Consider the following 22,569-nt stretch of genomic DNA (forward strand, 5'->3'; position numbering starts at 1 on the left):
TCCGGTGCCATAAATGGTTATATTTTTTCCCCTGAAAACATGACAGACATCTTACATGAATAAATCAACTTTATTTAAATAAAATTACAGGTGCATCTTGTCTACTAAAAACTACCATATAGTTTTTCAAAGGCTCCAATATTTAAAAATAATTTAAATTTTCTTGAGAGCAGCTACCTTTTTCCAAGTGGTGTTTGTAAACTTTTTAAACTTCCCTCCCCTCATTGGACTCCAACGATATCTGTTGCTAATGAAATGATGGAGGCTGTACCTTTTTCATTGTAATAGCTCCCACACTGTTTCTGGGAATCTCTTGTGAACATGGATTGAGAAGAATGAGTCGGGTGTCCTATGTAGCAAAAACCCACCCTGAAATAGGTGTTTCTTTCCTTTGCGCCACCATAAATACATAAGGCACAAAACCCCACTATGACACTCACTTTGCGTGTACTCTAACTATTATAAATTAAATTCACGAGCCTACTGTTTCTTTGAGACTTCAATATCTGTTTTCCCTTGCATTCTTCAAGTTTAATAATTCAATGCCACCTTCTCTAACGCAAAGAGAAGAGAAAAACTCAAAAAAGTGGAGGGACCAGATCCTACAACTCTCATTCATCTACCACAGTCCAGCTCTGCATTCCCTTAAGAGCATGTGGAAATATTTGAATAACAGAAGAATCACCCATTTGCAGCACCAAACCTGACAAACTGGCACTATTTGAAGAGAATTTGTTGTCCTGCACTAGCATGTGTCCAAAAAAAATTACAAAATAAAATTTTTTAGAAGGAGTTGTGAAGGGGACAGGCTGTTTTCTGGCACGACCACCTTACCATGGCCACCTTACCGCTGATGGATATGTAAAATGGCCACCAGCATGCATCCCACGCCAGTCCTCTGGAAAACAGAGCTGTGCCACAAGTTGCCCATGCCAGTCGTTCAAAAGACATATTTAGAGTCAGAGTGATGCTTTGAAAGTGTGCCCCTTAGGGGCAGTGTGCTTTTGTACAATATCATTTTCTGATGTCTTTTACCACGTGTCAGTTATTTCTCTTTTCTTGAAGTTGGAGTGCATCCCAAGCGACATGGAGCACTGGGAAGAACACCCTGCTTTTCAATAGATCAAGACTCAGTTTTAATGGAGAAAATTAATGCAATTAAAACTAGTATTATTTTTTAATTCACTTGCTGCTGTGGATAGTTGGGCATGAAGCTTCTGTGAAAGGAACATCTGCCTCTCCTTCCCCCTCAGCTCACTGTGCAGCACTGTGCAGACTGCCTGGTGACTGCAGGGGTGACACAGGGAAAAGGATGCAAAATCATCATATCCTGCCCACAGATCAGCATTATCCACTCCTGACCCAAGTTCTGGTTCACGTGTCTGCTCTGAATCCTGCAGAAAACCACCGAATTTCACCAAAGGAAAGGAAATAACTTGGGAAAGAAAGTTTCCTTCAGCTGCTGTCTGACTGGACATCTCTCAGTCTTTCTGGAAAAGAAGTTGCTCCAGAAGCCAAGGGAAGACAGAGTCACTTCCACTGCCTTACAAAGTCAAATGATAGCAAAAAGACAGGACTGTCTAGGCATAAGAATGAACAACTGCAGTGGCTTTTGATCATCACACACCTCTTTGGTCCTCCTACTGACCTTGGTAGTGTTTCTGTAGGAGTGAACACACTACACATTCTTCAAGGAACCGTGAATGGGTTCGCAGCGAGAAGTTCTTTCTGTTTAACATAAAACCCCAAGCAGAGACATAAGGCAAATGGAAGATTCTGGGGTTTTTATCTTGTTCTACTGTTTTCCAGGTCTGCACAGTTATTTATGCACAGTTACTTGCAGGGCAATAAACATGCATATTTGAACACCCTAATTATGGAAACTTAAAAGTATGTTCAGTGGCAGCTGAAAAACATTTTGCTTAGCTTTTAATAAGGCAACATGCAGACTTCATTGTGCCACCTCATACACTCCAAGTCAGTCTAATATTAGTTGGATTTTCTTTGAAGCATGTAATAAGCAAGGTACTAGTGCAACCAGTGCAAATTGATACCAAGCTTACCCTCCAAAAATAAAGGTGGAACTGTGTAGATGTAGACATCATAGGGGAATGATAATTGCATAGCAAGTTGTAGTAATGAATGAATAAGATGGCAAAAAAATGTAAAAATGAGGTTATCAGCCTAATAGTTGAGCGGGTAAGGTAGTCAAGCCATATTCGTACTAAATTTCATCTTCTGACTCATGATCTCGTTCACATGTTTTCAGTAAACCCAATTCCATGGATTGGGACTGTTTAACCTTTGAACGAACCGCCCTGGAAACAACAAAAAAAAAAAGTTGTCAATAATAACACAAAGGCTCATCTGACCATTTTTACGTGACAAAAACGTATTTAACGCTTGCATCTCATTAGTGAGTTAGGATGACTGATTTATAAAGATTTGTAGTGGTCCACGGTGGAAGACATCCTAAAGAGGAAACAGTGACTTCAAGCAGAATCCGGGCAGAATTTAACCACAGGCCTTGGTTGTAGATACCTTTATGCTGGTACGAGTGACTACTATACAATGCAAGCATTTACATGGCATTCAAGGCCAGGTTGGATTGGGCTTTGAGCAACCTGGTCTAGTGCAAGGTGTTCCTGCCCATGGCAGGGGAGTTTGAACTAGATGATCTTTAAGGACCCTCCCAACTCATTCTATGATTAGTAAGTGTTGCCTTTTATGATACCACCTGACTGTACTGCTGGTAAGAGCTTGTTCCTATGCACCTAAGAGCACTTTAAGCAAACCTCAGTGTACCATCTAGAAAGTTCAGTGCTGTGCAGGCACAAGACCAGTAGCTGTGTTCACTCGGTAGAGTACTATAAAGCTGTGAGATAGAGTGAGTCTGGCCAACCTGCCCTTGGAGGGGAACTCTGCTCAGCATGACTAATCTCATCTGAGGCCTCATCTGGTGCTGCAGCAGCCACTGTTCCCAGCATCAGAAGGGATGTAGGATTGCTGCCACTTTCTCAACAACTGCCATTCTTTACATAGCAAACCAGTTACCCAGCCTTGACTGTCAGTGCTTTTCGGACTGAGATCCAAAAAGAACTGATACCTCAGTGCAAAGCAACTCTGCAAGACCTACATATGGCCAAAGCATGACTAAATAGGGTTATTAGGATGGTAGGGGTAAAAGTAAGGGCTGAGAAGCATGTTTAGGACAGTGCAGGCAAAGGCTTGGTAAGGTCCTGTGGGCAGAAGGTGATCCCACTTTCTGATGACCTGATGGCAGAATCAGGCTCATTTTTACAGCCAAATTAACACTGCAGTTGGGTGGTAAGGAAAAGGGATAACTTTAGACATTAGGGGTTGAAACTGGCTAGTGAAAGGAAAACAGGACTGATCACAGGAAATTTTTAGCAAGGAATCCTATATAATAATCTTCAAAGTTAAGTCATGAAGCCTGCTGACTAAGCCATTTGAAATTAGTAGAGATGAGCACTGAGAGAAAAGATGCTGCAGGAAAAAGAAGTCTCTCCTACTTCTAACTTTATAAGCACTTACAAATGTGAAAGACTGTTAGAGGTCATTTTATGTGAGAAGTATTATGCTGTCAGAGCATAGGAATGTTTTCCTCTTTTCTTCTGAAGCAATGGTTCATGTGGTTTTCATTGATTAGTAATATCTATTTTTATTTTACCTTGCAAGACAATTAATTTCTGTGTAGAAACCTTTTGATTTGTCAGTAAAACTGTTCTAAAATAAAGCTCCTGCTGGACTAAATAGACAGGTCACCGAAGTTTTAGTGTTTCAAGTAACTTACCAGCTGACAATTGTGTAATTCACTGCAAGTATAAGAAAAGCAAAGGCATAATGCCAGCAATAGCACATGGTCAGGAACATCATATTAGTATGATCTGTCTGATTCCACTCTGGGCTCCCATTTGGAGGATAAAGCACAAAGCCAATCTGTAATAAAATAAAAGATATTTAGCACATGTGATTTGATGTGTATCCTATGCCATATCATGCTTTATGCTACCCATCACAAGGCAGATATTTAATTTTCTTATAGTGCTGCTTATTTCTGTGTTTATTATTAAAAACAGTTTTTTAATCACTCTCAGCCACTCTCAGATGCAGTGGATCACTTTACACAGTTCTGTGCAGAAATGCCTTTGAAGATGCAGAGCCAGTCCCAGAGACCCACTGCTCTTGCCCAGAAAATTAAGGACCCTGCCCAACAATGCACCCCTGCAAAAATCACAATTATGTACTGTAAGGAGAGGGGCTGGTGCTCAGCTATGTGTGCTCTGAACTGCAAGCACCTCATTAACCAGAAAACCTGCCCAGCCACTTGCACTGATTCAGTTCTTCCCAACAGTATCTGGGAATGTGTTATGTGGTTGAGAAGATGAATAATGAATGAATAAATAAAGGCGAGCCACAAGTCTATTCCTTCTGGACTATCCAGGGAAAAAGTCAGGTTTGAAATTACATAAAAATGGAGCTTCCTCATCCAAGACTATAAGTTCTTGTATTTCTGTGTGAAATACATAGCTGATTTTTTTATTCAGAACTGGGAAAGATCAAATTCCTATTCGTGAATAAGATGGCAAAACTATTAATCCTATGGCTACACAGTGGTCTGCAGCACAAGCACCAGTCCTCTGTACTGCCTAATACTCTTCAAAGTCATCACTCAGCAGTTTAGTTGAGAATTTAGAAGCTGGGAGGAGGAGAGGAAGGAGGAGGGGAGTGGATTTTGCATTTCCATGAAGAGAATTCAATGAATGAGGGTGTTGATGATGCAGAAAGAAAGTCCCTTTACCTTTTACAAATATCCCATGCTGCAGCCAGTGTGTGGTTTTCAGTCACACAGATGGTTGAAGTCTGATGTGGGTGTGAAAAAAGCCACACTTAAATCTCTTGTATTTTTAGTTCTTCGATTTTTTACTTTGAAACAAAACCCCCATTGTCTCTAGAGCTAAAGAAATAATCTGTTCTAAAATAAGCCTAGGCAGACAACAAAGAATAAATGGTTGCATCTATTCCTCTTATGCAAAGCTTCTTAAATCACCAAAGAAAAGTTTACAAACAAGAAAATAAAACAGCAAGTGCTGCATTCTTGAGTTCACTTATAGAAAAATACAACCTACTCAAAGGTCTGTCTTCTTGCCAGAGCAAGCATTTAAATATTTGATTTGGTGCTGAATGTCCAGTTCTCCTAAGGAACAGAAAGCGTTTTTATTCATCATGTCTGGCCAGCATATAAAAAAGGGAAGCCAGTCTAGACATGCTAGAAAGAAAAACCGTTGGAGTGACCTCAGTTCTCCACTATAAGATGAAACACACATCAGCACTAGTGCTCCTATTTCTTTGTTACAAGGACATTGTTACAAGAAAAAATTGTCTTAGCAATTCATTGAATCTCTCTCTTGTTCTTATAGCAAAGAAAGAGTCGCTATCTAATACGTATTAGTTGAATAGAATCACAAGGATGTGAGGGCATGGAAGCTATATTTTGAAGAGTCCTTTCAGGAGCCACATCCCTGAAATATCAAAGTTTTGGCTGTTATTTTTTCTGCTCAGTTCCCAGAGCACAGAAAAACAGGAGGCTTTATATCCCCCAATGTCTTAACATGGGTCGGTAGCCTAAGTACCTTTTGAGCCAGGCAACATCAACAAGGCCTTTGCCTCACCTGTTCAGTACTCCACTGGGCATCTACTCACTACACCAGCAGCTGACAGTGGAGACTCTCTTTGTAAAGAACAGCATGTATTTCCATGCTCTAAAATCACTGCCATTTGGCTGGCCAATCTGGAACAGGATGTTAAAGGGATCAGAGCGAATGGTCAATGACTGTAGTAAGAGAGTGCTCAAGAAAATCACCTTAGCTTTTTTATTGATTCAAATAAAAGGCACTAGAAGTAAAAGGGCTGCTTCTTCTTCTGTAAAATGGATATGAGACATACTTTTATCTCTTTAAAGGAACATTAAGACTGCATTGTGTCATAAGTCTTTTGAGGTCTGTGTTTAAAAGGCATATATATTATCTGTGAAACATCTGCAAAGGGTTAAATGACTAATTTTGGTGAGGAAGAAATTCCTAAGGCAGAAAAGTGACCTACCTGCCAGAACCAGCTGCCTTGTAAAATGCAGAGGCTGGTACGGAGCATTTCTAGCACAATACTGCCACGGAAGAAAACTTCCAAAAATATGCAGGCAGCAGCTCCAAAGATAGCAAATAGCAGTAACTGATGAACATGAACATCCAGCATGGCTCTCCCATGAAGATGGTAGCAGAAGAGAAAACCTGGAATAAATTGTGATCAGTTTAAGATCTTTTCTTCCCTTGTAATATCCCTGCATTCACTTTTAGAAAACAGTGAAACTTTGGCATCTCTTTTATGCCAGGATCACCTTCACTCACATTGTTTTAGCTAACAAGTTGTGTACGATGCCAGTACACACACTGAAGCTCATGCCTGAGCTATCGAGCGCTTACCTGAAACAAGCTTGTACTGCTATTTTCATAACATTTCTGTTACTGTCTGAGCCAGTTAGGAAAGCACAGATACACCTTTACAGTGTGTGATCGTGATCTGGGCTGCAGTGCAGACAAACCCTCAGCAGTCTAAGGAGGGCCAAGACTGACCTATTTTGATCTCTTTTAAGTGTTTCAGGGAGTTATACGCCCAGCTCCTGTAGGCTCATTCTCTAAGGTGGGTTTGAGATTCCCAGACCAAAGACCAATACCCATCCACAAGATTCATGCCCATCTCTGCAGGGAGAGGTAAACTGACCTTCAATAAAGACTGCTAAGGAAAGCATCATCCTGTCCATGGCTGCTGGCAGTGCATTGGTCCCATGTGCCACGATGTCAACCAACCCAGAAATGCCATAGAAGAGGTACATGGTGGCATGCTGCCAGTTCATCAAGTGATCCCAGTGCTTTTTCTCATAGTTATACAACTTCAGATGAGGTCCATCAGGAACAAACTGCTCAGCCACCATTCCTGTGCATGAAACAAGAAATACAACCACTTGTGCTGGTGCTTAAGGTACAGACTGATGATATGTCTTTATACAATTTATACAAACAATGCATCCTCATACAGCATAATGCCACTAAATTTTGGGGTTAGTCTGGTTGTTCTGGGTGATTGCTATGTTTTGCTCCCTTCTGCCCAGTTCAGCCATTCCCAATAAAAATTTAACATGTTGTCCAAATTCAGGTGAAAATGCACAGAGGCCTCAAAGATACTAATTTTATATTAATTTTCAAGAAAAGAGGCAGTGGATGGAGGAGAGATGAAATAAGCTGCTTTGCTAAGGGAAAAACAACAGAGCGAGCTTGACAATGTATTAAGCATCACATAATCTGGAGGGGAGAAAGTCAGAGGAAACCAGACTTCAGCTCTGCTCCTGGTGGAACTATTTGCATCTTGCAGTTTCCAGCAGTGAAAATGAAAACAACTATTCTGTGCTACTTTTTCTTCTTTTAAACAATTGCTATTGTAGAGGTCCTCTGGCTGAATTTTTCAGCTGCCTTTCCCAATGGTTCAAATATAACACATGCTAAAGTCTCCAAAAGGAAGATTACCATATCAGTGCCCTGCCACATGCAGGATGGCAGAGTTCAGACACTTAATTCAAAGGGAATTTTTCCTCTAAAGCCATAAGAGGAAACCCCTCCACCACGCAGGGTTATTAAAGGTCCTGTGATAATGTACACTGAGTTAATATTTGAATCACTGCTCCACCCTCTCCCTTACCTCGGCCTCTCGGTGTCTTGCTAACCAGCTGCAGTACTCCAGCAAGTGGAAAGCTGCTTTTAGATCCTTTATATGATCCGTGAAATTTACAAAGGATTTAAAATTGGTTATGTTTTTAAAACATTAAAGCTAATTACATTGTTTATAAAGCATGGGCCAGCATCCTGCTGTATAGGTAGATATGCTGCAGAGCAAATGCAGTGTTTTTCCACCTTTATTTCAAGTTTTACTAACATGGAAACAGCAGGTTTTACTCCTTCTGCTGCCTTTACTGTTTATCTTTGCCAAGTGTTCTTGTCCACATTTTTTATTAGGGGTGGAATTACCATATGTTAAATTAATAGCTTTTTGTTTCAGAGAGAAAATAAAACTACTAGATGAATGTTTTAGCTGCCCAACTACCTCTAGACACAGACTGGGAGATTTGTAGAAAAGATGTCCACACTCCCACCTCAAAATGAATGCTAGTATTTAGATTTTTACCATTTTTTAAGGCAAATCAAAATTTATACTGTAGACACAACAACCCTTCAGTGCTTATGTATCTTAACTGATTCAACTCCCAGAGGGGAAGGAAAAGCAAGAACAAGATTTTGTCACAGCCTGCACCTTGATTAGATACCAGGATTCTAAGCATCTAAAGAAGAGTGGATAAATAGAATATAAAAGTCTAAAAATACTTAAATACATTTTTCAACTTGACAGCCACAGGTGCTGAGCTCCCCAGGTCCCCTTTTCTTTCTTACTCTCTAAAAGTAAATTGCTAACATGCAGCCTGCTGGAATGTAAAGAAGAACTAGGTAGGCACTTCCAGTCGGCTGCACAGCTCTTGCAACCATCCCTGTGGGTTTGTACCCAAGCCTGGACAAAACAGAAGGAGAAACAGCCCCCCACACACACACCACACCTCATTGCCACACTCCTGCAGCAATAAAATCTGGGGCTCCGTCTTTCTTTGTGAATGTTTTCACTTTTGAATGACATTAATGAAAAATCATCTGCATAATATACATAATTTATTAATAACTCATTGGACACTGAGTCACCATCTGACATGACTGGATTCAAAATAGAAAAGCCACGCCCTCACAGTCTGGTGCTCCCGGTCTGCATGTGAGAGCCCCTTGCCTAAATATCTTATCTCCTTCCCTGAAGCAGTGAACAGCATATGAACACTGAGATGGACCACCTGTGAAGCAGTCAGGAGGCCTCAAAGAAGCTCCATAAGAGCACTAGGGATGGAAACTATGTTAAAGACATAATTGTGTTATTAACAGCAGCAGCCCCACCACTCCGCAGTAGTTAAAGGACAAAATACCAAAATGCAATGAGATCTGTTTTATCAGAGAACAAAATTTAAAGAAAAAAGTGTTAAAAGGCACAACTTCTTTGTTATCTGCCCTGAGTCCTCCTTACTTACCAATGAGGGCAAAGACGGCTTTGATGATCCCCTCAACAAACTCCAGGCGCTGAAATCCTGCCCTGGAGCCAAGGTAGCAAGCGTTCTTGTTTTTTCGACAGGCGTACTTCAGTGGATACTTCACTGACCACCATAAGCCAAAAAGAAGAAAAAAGCTTCCAGGGAGGGCATGCCCTTTGAAATTGCCCATGGTTTTCTGCTAGGCAACACCTGAAGGAGAAACAAATGCACACCAGTTATGGCAATAGTGGGAGAATTCCTTGGGTTATAATTTTAAAGTACCTCCTTGCATAGATCAAAAAAGTGTCACTGAAGGAAGTACGCACACTTTGTTTGAAAATAAATGTGTGTACTTATCTTCCCTGGCTGTTCAAAACACCCAGCCAGCCAGCCTCCCTAGTTTCATAGCTTTGCAGAACAAGAGTCTGAGACCCAACTGCAGCTGACCTGAAATGCAGAGCTGTCAGCCGGCAAGTTAAGGGTAGAAAAAGCCATAGCACACTATGTCTAGCTGCTGAAGTTGTACTAGCGAAGAAGGGAACACGAATATTCACTATTTGGTTCTTTCACCCTTAGAGAGGGTTTTATGTTTTTTTCCTCCACAAAGAGAAACCAAGACGAAACCTGACCGAAGGAAAAATGAATTGTATACACATCTGATTGGTATCTATTAACTAGTAAATTGTATTTTGTATTTCAATCTAGTTGGCTCATTTTGATTTACAAACATCAAGTAATTACGAATATTTGATAGGCAAATTATGTACCCACAACTGGATACATATTATTGAGTACATAAAGTGCACTGAATGGTAAGGTTATTAGTTGGTCAGGACTATATAGTCCTTTAAAAGAAGTGCCATTAATAAAACCTAGTAATTCTGGTCCTCATCTCAACTTTTAGGATAGTTGAACAAATAATTTCTTAATTAAAATGATTAAAATAATTTCTTAATTAAAATTAAAATTATTCTTCTAACATTAAATGGCAATTTTTCTTTAAGTTATTATAAAATATGTTGTTGCGCATCATGGCCCAAAGGCACACTAAATCTTTGCATGGGTAACAATCAAAAATAACCACTTTAGAAGGATCGACTGTCTGTACTTCCTGTTATTAGTGTTGCTGACCTAAAAATTTAAACGCCACACTGCACTGGAGACATCTGGTTAAGAATGGAACATGGAGGCTCTGGTATATTTTTCTTTTTCGTAAGTATTTCCTATGGTCAGCTCTGCATAAGAAGTTTTAAACTGTGGCTTGTGGGCCACGGAGTACTTGCATCTGGTTCACGTAATGCTGTCTAGTCACGTAGCATGAGCCCTCCCCTATTTCTGGAGGCTAAATTCCATTGAAAGCATTAATTTTATTTTCATTTCTTTAGGAAGAGAAATTTTCCACATGCCCAGGTCCTGGAGCTGCCATAAGACTATTTGAACAGTATGAGGAGAGGTGACCTATATAGCCACAAAGGAGAAGAAAAAAAACAAGGATAGCATGAGGCAGGCTGTGATTTAAACAGGAATGCTGCAGAGGGTCCTGTGCTCCCCGACTGTCCCCTCCTCTTCCAGAGCTGATCTCTCCCACTGTAAGGGCTTCAGAGGGGGAGAGGTGAGCTTTAAAAGTTTTCCCTGGATAAAACTCTGCTTAGCTAATTTCTAAGGAAGCACTGGACGAGTACACATAAAGAGAACTGTGATACAGGTTGCCTCATGGATATTTCCAGTGTTGGCATCTGTGTATGGAAGCTTGGAAGAAGAGCGTGCCCTGAGCTCAGGAAAGCAGCACCTGCCAGTTGTGGGGCAGCCAAAGGGGGCATGAGGAATGTGTTTAGGAATGAAACATGAAGGACTCCCATTTGGAATTTCTGCTGTATGGGGAAGGGCTTCAGCATGTCATTTGTCTCCTGTCAAGAAGAAAAGCAAAGATGCCATGCCCAGAGCTGCTGTGGGGGATTTTGGCTCACTGGGCATCCAGCCAACCCCTCAGGTCAGAGCAACAGAGGCCATGAGGAGGAGCAAGTGGTGGCAGACCCAGTGCACCCAGTGGTGGCAGCTCTCAGCACAGGGACCCCAGGAACCAAGGTGATGGTGACCACCCCCATCTCCACATACAAAATGCTGAATTAAGCTCTAAACCTCCCTGGGGTTGAGCACATGTTAGTGGTGCCAAACCATCCTGCTTGTGAGCTGAGCATCTCTGATCCTAGCCCAGGGTGGGCTGGGCAGGGCAGGAGAAGGAGATGGTAGCCAAGGGTTGGCAGAGCCTTTCTCTGCCTCCTCTGCCTCCCTCACCACTCTTTAAGTTCCTCTGAGTTGATACCTGTGTGTTTTATTTGCAGCTGGGGAAAGCACTGCTCACTCTGTAGCAGCCTACAGCACAGTCGGGCTCTCAGTGGTGAGGTCGGAGGGCTCAGACCCATGGGTTAGACCCAGCCCCTTCTATCTCAAAGAAGAGGTACTTCATTTTGGGACATCTTTAGTTCAAAGAGTCTGACCAGCTCACACATCACTACCAGTACTCACTGCACCATTGCTTGCCTCAATAAAGGGCAGTACTAACAGTTTTAGATAGGGGCCTAAACTTTGCTTTAACCTTTCAAGTACTTCTTTTGCTTGTCAAATCTTAATTTCTGGTTCTTTTAAAATGTGCTGAAAGGCATTGCTGTCTTTTCAGACACATTGGTTTTTTCTCTTCTTTGAATGAAAGGAAGAGGGGAGGAGTGGAGAGTGGCCTTTCCTCACTATATGTCTGATCTCACCAAACACCATTCATTAGAACAGATTTTATTCATTAGAGATTTTATTATTCACCACAGGTACAGAGCACTCCAAATGGAACAATTTACCCTGTACCCCATATCAAAGCAAGATACTGGACTAAAAATGTAAATTAAACTTACGAAAAGCTTCCCTCTAGGAGAGTACAGCTGCAGTAAGAGTGAAATGAAAAATAGTGTGTTGATGTCATTTGTAGTGCATGGTATACAAAACTTCAAAAGTAATTCTCAATCTGTAAATTCACACCTGGGTTACCCAGAGCTTTAATCATTGGAGGATTTTCCTGCACTAAATCTGGGTAAACTATAAAGATACTCTTTTTTTAACTATTTTTTCCTTTCAAAATAAGGGAAAAGATGAAAAGGAACAGATTGATACAGCAACTACTGTTGCTGCACATCCAACATAAACAAAACAGAACCAGAAATGTTGATTTTTGCTATAAGCCATACAATCACATATCATTAGCTTTAGAAACTGTAAACTTCAGTTTGAGTTCATTGAGAGATGTTGGGGATTATTTGTAGGATTTCTCTGGAAGGACACATATCAGATCTGCCAGCCAGCTGTTGTGTCAGACCTTTAGAACGCTGCATCTCAACACAGTTGGTTTCAGAAAGGAGTTATACAACTTACGCTTTAAATCCTTAATAAACTTGAAAACTGCATGACAGAGGTTGCCTTAAATCAATTATATTTCCCAATTCATGAACTTTCTCTTTCCAGGCCTGAGAGTTTATTTTGGTGAGTCCAGAAGTCACCTGCCACCACCCAGTCTTGATGTGACTGAGTTTTGCCTGCAGGTAAGCTGGAGGATATTGCATGATTTAGAGGCTTAGTATGACACTGAGAACATGGTGAGGTTGAGCAGAAACGGCTCAGCAGAAGGAGGGATCAGGAGGTTGATCTGGGAGGTGGGAGGTAGAGGTGCAATGGGAGGTGAAAGGAGAGGAGGGCACTGAGAGACAAAAAAAATCCCGAGGTTGCCCCACAGCTGGGTGCCATGAGGCTTGGCCCCAGAGCCACCCAAGCATACCAGGTGTCGCATGCATCCCTGCATCTGGTGACCTGCTTCCCCAACCTCAGCCCTGTCCAAATCCTGTTCCTAACCCTGCCAGTCAAAGCCAAAGGTACTGATGCCTACAAAATGTTTGCAGGCAGCTGGCATCACCCGGCCACAGCCTCCACATTGGATGGCAAGGTTTGGCTTTCCGGCCAAAGTACACAGACTCCTTGACCACTGCTGATGAAATCATCATTGTTATCTGCTGTGTGCACCCCCAGAATCCCTGCAGGCTCACTCGGCTTCTCCTGCCTCCACCCTCAAGTCTTACCACTCAGGACCCTTCCATCACTACCAACAAGCAGCCATGGGGCCGCAGCAGCCAGGGCACCAGCAAAGTTTGGACTCTGGCAAAGCAAATTTTGGAGTCTAGCTGGGGGAAGCTCCCCCTCTGCCAACCAGCAGGACTGCAACTCCAGGGAGTATGCCCAGGAACAAGACAAGGCATTTGTTCCAGCCTGATACAGGCTTTTCACAGAAAGTACCCCTTGAAACCCTGCTCTCAAGAGAGTGTGGGGCATGCCAGGAGAGGAGGCTGCTGTCAGAGTTCAAGGGCACCCATGGTCTTGAATTGCCCCAACCAGGCTCACTCAGGACCCTTTCCTGGAACATCTGCTTAGGGGCCCGTGGTCACAGGGAAACTGGAGAAAAACTAATTAGGCACAATTATGGCAATAAACTCAATTGTTGAGGTAGTTTATAAATTCTAAGTACTAGTCAATGTTTCTGCAGCGGATTGGAATAAAGAGCAAGAATATTTTACAGCTACCTGTGAATGTGAGATGGGTTTTTTTCATGTGTGAGAACTCCAAGCATAGTTTTTCTTGCAATAATCACAGAAAGCTCTGTGTGATTCAGGCTTTCCCAGTGATTAGAAAGCTGCATCGTATCGCAAAAGTGTTTTTACACCTAAATTTGCCAAGCCAATACAGGCTGCTGACAATTGCAAACAAATTCCCGATGTAGCTGTAATGCTTTATTTACCTGGGATATTCATCCCTCTGTTCAGGCTACTCTTCGAGGTCAGAAGGTAACAAGGGATTCTACTGGTAAAAAGGGGATGAGCAAAGGCAGTTTCCAAGTGAGCATTCAAGAAAAGGTGTGCATTTTCATGGGTATTAAGAGCTGCCTTTTTAGCCTGAAAATTACCTCACACCATCAGAACCATGAAAGACTGGCAAGAAATAGACTTAGATGGTTTCATAACATTTGCCAGTTTGATTCCTGATCTCTTAAGACCACTCTTGTGCAGACTAAGGCAAGACTTGCGAGTGGTATGGAGAAACTAGATATACCACCTGGTTACTCAGAAGGCTTCTCAATGGCTTCTGGAAGAACTAGATTAGTTTCCCTTTTATCCCCTTTTCCCTTTAAAGAACAGTCAGGGGTATAGGTAGCAAAACCTGTATGGGACGGGGACACAAGCTGATCCAGAGCTTGCCCTGCAGCAGGCAGCTTCCTTTCCCTGCACATTTTCCCGCCTGACAATTTCCTGTGTCTATCAAGCCCTGGGGGATGTTACACAGGACTATCAAATTGAAAGGTGGAATTTTTTTTTCCGGAAATGACACAAGTTATGAAGCCACAAATTCACTCTGCTGCAATGCTTTCATTTCTGCTACAGAACCATCTAACAAGAAAAGTTAAACCCAAAGATTAAACACTAGCAATTTTTTCTTCCATATGCTAGATTAGGAAACAGTGATGGGGAGTTTATAATACGTGATATGAAATGTTTATTTATCCATATCAACCACAGGAATGGATTGTGATATCAGTGAGAATCATGCACCCAGATAAGAGCAGGAAAAACATCTGTAGGCATTTTCTAATCAGTGCACAAGCTGTGATCATACAGCTTGTACCAAAAAATGGAAACCAGCAAAGCTGAAATGCATCTAAGACAAAGAAAATCACAGACAAGTTTAATTCAGTACCAAAGTTTCCTACTTGCAGTTAAATACCTATTCAAGAGACAAGTGACTTATATCCTGCAGCCCTTATATTGTAAACATCACAGACAGCCAGGGGGATCTGAAAAACTGTCTGCTGTAACTCCTTTGTTCACTAAATGCAGTACTGATTTCATACCATGACTAAAAGCATTTCAGCAATTACAGACCCGTGTTTACAGATGAGATCACTGCTCTAGTGTTAAGGAAATACTCAGCTAGCACCTATAGCTCCTTTAGAATTAAAGTGGAACAAAGTATTGTATATACTAATGAAAGCAGGACACAAGACTTCTTGAAATACTAAAAAATGACAGTACAGCCTTGATATTTTTGGCTTAAGGATGTGGGAAATAAAGATTTTCAGTCAAAAAAAAAAAGAAATGTCATGAATAGGTGTCTCTGAAGCCTGTAAGAGAAGAATTCAAGCCTTGATAGAATCTTCAGGCCTAGAAGACAGGGATGAAAACCAAAAATCCCAAAGAGGTAATGACCAGAAATCCATCTGCTGACCTTAAAAAGGGTGGACTCCAAGACACAATCTCTCACAGTGACAAGTTTGGGCCCACAGCTTGAACTACTCTATTTTTTTCAGTGTCTTGCATCTGTCAGAGACTCTTCCTTCCCAGATACTTGTCCTTGTCAGCCTTCTGAGTGCTCTTCCCTATGTTTTTCATCTCTCATGACCCTCAGTTTTCTGGCTTTCCTTCCCCATTCTCTGTGCATCTGCTCATTCTGTTCCTGCTCCCATAGCTGAGCAGGCTATCTCTAGGGGTTATCCAGGGACAAAAACACTACATAATAATCTTACCATTGGCTCTTGATATCTGAGCAGCTGCTAGTCTGTGGACATGAAATTTTTGGTCTTCAGGACTGCCAAATTGGAGTCTTTTATTCCGATCACCACAAGTTCAAAAAACATAGACGCACAAAAAATAAATCTTGTAATTGCATGGGATACATAAAAGAGTCATTTTTTCCCATGAAAGATTCATAGTTTCTTTATTGGCCATAAACCCTGGTATTTCCTAGCACTGCCTGAAATAAAGGATAAAATAGTATGGGTATGTGAGTAAACTATTGCAGGTATGAGAGTGCTACCTCCTGTGGGAGTAGCTTCAGCCACCACAGTCATTTCCCTGCCCACAGTGGGGTGCCTCCTGTGGGGTGACCTTCCACCTGTCCCCCATTCAGAGGGGCAGTTTCCTTCCCCACAGAGGGTCACTGCAGTCCTCCAAGTGAGGTGCTACTGATGCAGGGCTCCTCCCAACCTGATAGACTGGAACAAGTCTTTGACTGTGTGTGGCAGTGGCAGAGCACTGCTGGACAGACGTCATGAGGAAGGAGGTGCTGTGACATTCCACTGCGGTGCTGTGGGAGCCCTTCGCTAACATCTGAGACTGTCTTCCCTTTCCAGTCCAACGAGCATTGGGCTTAGCTGAAGCTCTTAGTGCTTCCTGATTTTAACCTGAATTGTGCCAGCTGGTTAAATTCCTATACCTGCTCTCTTTCTAAAGTCAATTCCTTTTGTCACAGAATCGCAAAATCATGAAATCACAGAATGGTTAGGGTTGAAAGAGACTTCTGGAGGTCATCTAGTCTAAGCCCCCTGTTAAAGCAGGTTCCCCTAGAGCATGTTACACAGGATCATGTCCAGGCAGGTTTGGAACACCTCCAGAGCAGGGGACACCACAACCTCTTTGGGCAGCCTGTTCCTGTGCTCTGCCACCTGCTCGGTAATGAAGTTTTCCTCATATTCAGATGGAACTTCCTGCGTTTCATTTTGTGTCCATTGTCCCTTGTCCTGTTGCTGGGCACTGCTGAAAAGAGTCTGGCCTCATCCTCTTGACACTGGCCCTTAAGATATTTGTACACATCGATGGGATCACTTTTCAGTTGTCTCTTCTCCAGGCTATACAGGCCCAACTCCCTCAGCTTTTCCTCATAAGAGAGATGCTCCAGTCTACTAATCTTCACTGTAGCCCTCTGCTGGACCCTCTTCAGTAGTTCCTTGTCTTTCTTAATCTGCAGAGCCCAGAACTGGACACAGCACTGAAGATGTGGCCTCACCAGGGCAGAGTAGTGAGGGGGGATCACTTATCATCCTTAAAACAGACAGAGTCACTTCAATGAACAACCTCTGCAGAACCCTAGGTATTCCTGAAGTTCCATGGTAATGCACAGCTCACACTGCCATTAGGAAGATTGCTCCATGGATACACCACAAACCCCACTTTTATAGGGTGTAATCCCTGGCTCCTATTTGTCATGACAGTTGTGTTCACTTACATGTTCTCCGCTTCCTAGCAGAGGAAAGGCTTCCTAGACTCGGAAAATGTCAAGAGAGCAAAAGTTTGATATATCAACTGATGATTTAGACATCAAAGCCCTGCTCTGGAGAGGAAATGAAATAAAACATGGTTTGGTTTCTGTTGGCGTCCCTTTTATAGACCTCCTCCTACAGCCTTTTAACAATACAATTGAGGTTTCAGTGGAATGATTGCATAAGACAGCAAAGCTGACAGAACCACTAGACTATGGAAAATATTTGTAATAAATCCTAATGACCACTTAGGCTGTGAAAGATCCTACATTTGACACCTACAGAGCTCTTTACAGACCGTAAGAAGTTGCTGCAATTGCTATTTATGTTTCCAAATCAATTGCTATTTATGTTTCCAAATACTTCTTGAAGACAAGAAGACAGCACCCAAAAAAAAGAGGGGGAGTCTACTGAGAAAACTTAATGTTTGAGTGGTCTTAAATTGTATTTTTCACCAGCAAGGAAGCCAGATATAAAAGAAAAATGTGATTAATGCTGTGCTTAGAGCAGGATAGGTCTTCAGGAATAAAGGACAAGGCCTGCCAACCTCAATATAATTTATAATTCTTTGGTTTCATGGGTTGTTCTCCTAATGTAAGTGCCAGTGACTGTGGAAAAAAGGCATTAAGATTTCTCTTCATTATGTACCAGATATCGCAGTGACTGAAGCCTTTGAATGAGAAACTGGAATATTACAGAGAAGATTCTTGTTTTAAAGAATCACCAAACACTAACAAAATAAGGTAAGCAGAAGTGTCAGACTGTTCTGTGCATACTACTAAGCTTTCATCTTAAGGACAGTCTCAAGACAACAAAAACGGGAAGGGAGCTCATCTCAACAAACACAAGAGCATTAATAAGTCTTTGATGCTGTTCATAGGAAGGACTCATTTTTCTTATTGAAAAATTACACATAGGCTCCATTAGCCAATGTGACACTCATAACAGCTCATACTTGGGCAACAAGCAGATGACACTTGAAAGACCTGAACTTCCCTTCTCCTGTCCCCTGCAAGGGAGAAGACTGGAAACCAGGGGCATATGTGTCCCAAATATTTCTTGTAGTGGGACTCTGTGCTGCATTTTGCTGTCTCCTGCTGAGATCCAGCCACTTGTTCTTGAATCTCTGCTTTCTGAAGTTATTCCATTAACAGATTCATAACCTTCAACCATCCTGTCTGTCTGTGGAGTACAGTTAAGTAGTATGAGCCTCAGGGCAAACAAAGTGACTGAAAATAAACGTTTAAATCTCATGGATTTGGATGCTCTAACAAATTATATGAGTGCTTGGGGCTTGAAACACTGTGTTGTGATAAGAAGAAAAAAAAATATAAAAAGCTTTCTTGTCAGTAATTTCCACAAAACCATGCAACAGAGCAGGTGCAATTTGTACCTAAAGCTTTGCCTTGGCCAACTTGCTTTCATACCTTGAAGTTTTTCTGCAGCCTTTTCTGTCAAAATCAAGGTGCCTGACATTACTGCCCAAGGGTGACCAAATGCACTGCCTCTACCAACTATAGGTTGAGGGAAACACATTATCTACAGCAGAAAGCTGTGTGGATCAGAAAAAAAATAAAAAGAGAAACACTAATGAATAAATGGAAGTGTTGGCATGGCAATCTGTAACACTGATACTAGCTGGGAGAAATGGCTGGCTGACTTAGCCCAGCCAGAAGAAACAAAATGCATCCAAGAAACAGGTAGAGCTCCTTTTCATGGGATCACCTCATACTAAGTTGGAATCAGCTCCTGCTAACACAACACTAGCAGAAACTGGAGTCTTCCATGATGCAAGGCTACAGCAGCAGCCGTTTCAGTTCCTGCAACCCCTCCGACAACATAAGTAACAGAGGGAGCAAGACTAATGCTATGGAGTAAGAGCTTTGAAATTCAGTCAGACCAGCAGATGCAGCAAGGGGCTGTATCCCCTCCCAAAACCACTGGTGTTACAGACATTACACCATGTATCTTAGAAATGTCTAAAGTGCAAGGTCATGTGGGGCAGAAGTTTTAGGAATTTTTGTTTGGATAGCATTAAAATGTTGTAGCAGGCCTAATTTAGGTACAAATGGATTAGAAGAGACGTAACTCTTCTCTTTACTTCCTGGAGCAAAAAGCAGTGCCACGACCAAAGGTCTGGCTCATGCTGCATTATAGGACTGGACAGCCACAGTAAAGTGGCACCCCGCTTAAAACTAAGATACTTCAAAACCAGTGTTGAATTATTTGTAATTCCTGAGTTTAGGAGCTTAAAAGAGATGATTAAAATTACTACTACTGCCAACTTCAAGTTGCATGGGCATCTTTGGTCACATCTCTTGATAGAGCAGGAGTCAGTGACAGGAGTTTTGACACTAAGAAATCTTGGTTCATGTATGTCTTCAGACTGAAAACAAGGGGCCCATTTTTGTGCTGCTACACTAGTCATTTGCAGTACTGACTAAATGATCTTTCCAGGTGGATTTGTGTGCAAGAAAAGAGTAAACAGCAGTTTGCCTAAACACAGGCATAATTATTCCAGCCACTCCTCAAGGTTCATTTGAGTTTTCTTCTCCAGCAGTTAGTTCTACCCACACTCTCCACAACTCAGAGAAATCTGTTTGGTTTGCCCAGCTCCATTTGTAAAGAGAAAAATACAGGAAAAGCTACATAAGCATCACAGGCAACCCTGAAAAGCAGCAAAAGACATCTGAGCAAAATTCTGAAAGGTAACTCCAGAGTTCATGACAAATTTGCATCTAAAATGGATATTGAATACATTCCTTTTACAGAGTAGCTACAGTGACTTACAGGACGACATATGCCATAATCTAAAGAGGTCTACAGAAACAGCAATATAAGGTGATGCAAACAATGTTATATACTGGAGAAATCACAAGTCCTAAATATGTAAATGCATAGTAATTTTCAAGTACTCAAGTTTAAAATGGAAGAAGCATAAATACTTTGGTCTTAAGTACTTCAGTTCCTAAACTCTTCAGAAAGTCCCTTATCAAAAAGATGATTATTTTTTGATACTATATCAAGTCTTAAGTGTTATTAGGAGAGTAGAATATGATTTATTGCTGGAAAATTGAAACAAAAGGGAAAATATGAGGGGATGGAAAGTGTTTTTCTGAGGGTTATTCTGTTTTGAAATAGAATAAAGAGGCCAAGATAATCTTAGGGTTTTTCTCATACAGTAAATAGTCATGGTTACATTTAAATTCTCTTGATTTTGCCTGGAAATTCAAGTTTGGATGTACATCTCCATTTGAGACACCCAAGAGGAAGGAAGAGAAAAAAAATCACGCAAGAAACTTAAAACTAAACCGAACACTTCATCTCCCCTTTGTTCAACGACACAGAACGTCGGCTGCAAAACCTCTTGCTCATGGGGTAAAATACTCCGGATGCCTGCAAGGGCCACGCTCGCATTTTAACACCAGCAACCCTCGCGAAAGCGATCGCTGATTGAAAAGTCCCGTCCGCGCTCTTTACCTCAGGAGTGCCCCCCGCGGACTGAGTTAAGGCAAACATCGAGTAGTTGTCCTTTCATCGGGGAATAGTCGACACCCCCCAGCCCTGCCCCGCCGCCGCCCGTCCTGCCTTCCCCTTGGCCCTTCCCGCAGCCGGGGACACGGAGCGCCAGGCTGCCCTTACCTGTGCCGCCCCAGCAGCCCCTTCCTCCGCCTCCCCGCGCCCCCTCCTCCGTGGGGTTTCGCTGCCGGCCCAGGCAGCCCCTCGGCACCGGGACCCTCCAGCTGCGGCCGCCGAGGGATGCGCCGCGGCCGCTCCAGATGTTTGCGGCGCGGCCGCCCAGATGTTCCCCTGGCGGTCCCGCGGGGGGCGGGCGGTTTCCTCCCCGCCTGGCCGGGAAGGACCCAGAGCAGAGCCAAATAAAAGGGGCTCGGGCAAAGCGAGGCTTCCGCGGGATCCTGCGCTGCCCACCCCCCCATCATGCCCCGCTTTCCAGGAAAAGCGGCCGGGAGAGGGTAGGGCTGGCGCGGGGCTGCTTGGGGGCAGTGGATCCCGCTAGCCCAGGCAGGAGAGGAAACGTAGGAGAAGTAGGAAAAGTAGAGAGACTTTCTGACATACAAACCCCCTTTGATCCCTTCATAAAACAGAGGCCTTTTTTTATTTACACACACACACGGTTTTCTCCACGAAAATGAGCACCCATGGCTCTAGTTCCTGTAATTTGGCAGGAATGTATGGCACAGCCCTGAATCCAAAAGAAGAATGTCTAAAAATAAAATTTAAAGGATGAAAACACGGTTTTATTTGCTAATGTCATCCTGCAGTAAACGGTGTTACAGACATTACTGGATCATTCACAACGTAACAAAAGGCATCTTTCCCTGCAACACCTCTGTTATAACAGCCAGCAGACAACATCAATGAAAGCCTCAAATATGGAAGAATCCTCCTTTGAGGTATTTTCCCGGAAGTTGTGATAATCGGGTTTTGAAGCTCTGTTTAAACTATACCAGAAGCCCCCTGACCCTTTCCGCCCGTCAGCATCAAGGTCTTGTGTTGCCAACCTCCCTTGTGATTGCTGGAATAGCCAAGCCAAAGTGCAGCTCTCCCCACTAGCCAGTCATAACTTGGACTGAATTCTGAGCCATCCCCTTCAAGTCCCCTAATTTAAGATTTCTGCTTTTGATGACCCAAAAGCTTTCTTTCTTTGGGAAACTTGTGGATTAAATCAACTCCATGTAAAGATCACAACTTTTTCACTCTCACCTTCTCAAATAGCTCCATCCATGCCTGCTCTTTAGTATAAAGTGACACATTCACTATCAGACAATCAACACTCCAGCAAATACCCCTCAGCCTCTGGCAAGCAGATGCCTTTGCAGGTTGGGTGATGTAATGAGTACAGAGAAAAAAGCAATTAGTATTTTCCAGAAGGACCACCTCTCTGTAAACATTGTTTCAGAAACCCAGCCTCTATGGCAGCTGCTCCCCTTTCCTGGTCTGAGTGACTTGCATTTTTTTTTCGATGGCAGACTGCATCTCACATCAAGACATTAATTCCTACATAATGGATATCCTTCTCTTACAGAAGAGTTTTCAGCTAGACTGAGCTAAATCACTAAGTGATACTGACAATTGTAATTACCTCTATTTACCACTGGTTTGATACGTTTATCTTGGCAGTGGAGACAATCACTTCCCGGGATTTCTCATTTCCACCCACACTTAAGATGGCTTAAAAGTCATTCTAAGTAACAATCAGTGTTGCCAATGTAAAAAAATTCCAATTAGAATCCCCAAG

At 42.4% G+C, this 22,569-nt stretch overlaps 1 protein-coding gene across 2 annotated transcripts; it reads right to left on the bottom strand.

The window, feature by feature from the left end:
- Nucleotides 1–73: 73 nt before the first annotated feature.
- Nucleotides 74–21,049, bottom strand: TMEM45A (transmembrane protein 45A). 2 transcript variants are annotated; one of them, XR_003533904.1, is made up of 7 exons: nt 20,952–21,049; nt 9,191–9,400; nt 6,799–7,011; nt 6,124–6,308; nt 4,823–4,884; nt 3,815–3,960; nt 2,205–2,318 (listed from the first exon to the last, which is right to left on the bottom strand). XR_003533904.1 is itself a non-coding variant. In XM_027681573.1 (6 exons), the coding sequence occupies exons 2-6, from the start codon at nt 9,378–9,380 to the stop codon at nt 2,225–2,227; spliced, it is 828 nt and encodes a 275-aa protein (XP_027537374.1). In that variant the 5' UTR covers nt 9,381–9,400; nt 20,952–21,049; the 3' UTR covers nt 74–2,224. The 2 variants fall into 2 exon arrangements, 1 of the variants encoding a protein (XP_027537374.1); XM_027681573.1 differs by lacking the exon at nt 4,823–4,884 and having other exon boundaries at nt 74–2,318.
- Nucleotides 21,050–22,569: the final 1,520 nt, after the last annotated feature.

This window comes from Neopelma chrysocephalum, unplaced genomic scaffold (assembly GCF_003984885.1).
Source record: "Neopelma chrysocephalum unplaced genomic scaffold, ASM398488v2 Primary Assembly neopelma1_60, whole genome shotgun sequence".
NCBI classification, from domain to species: domain Eukaryota; kingdom Metazoa; phylum Chordata; class Aves; order Passeriformes; family Pipridae; genus Neopelma; species Neopelma chrysocephalum.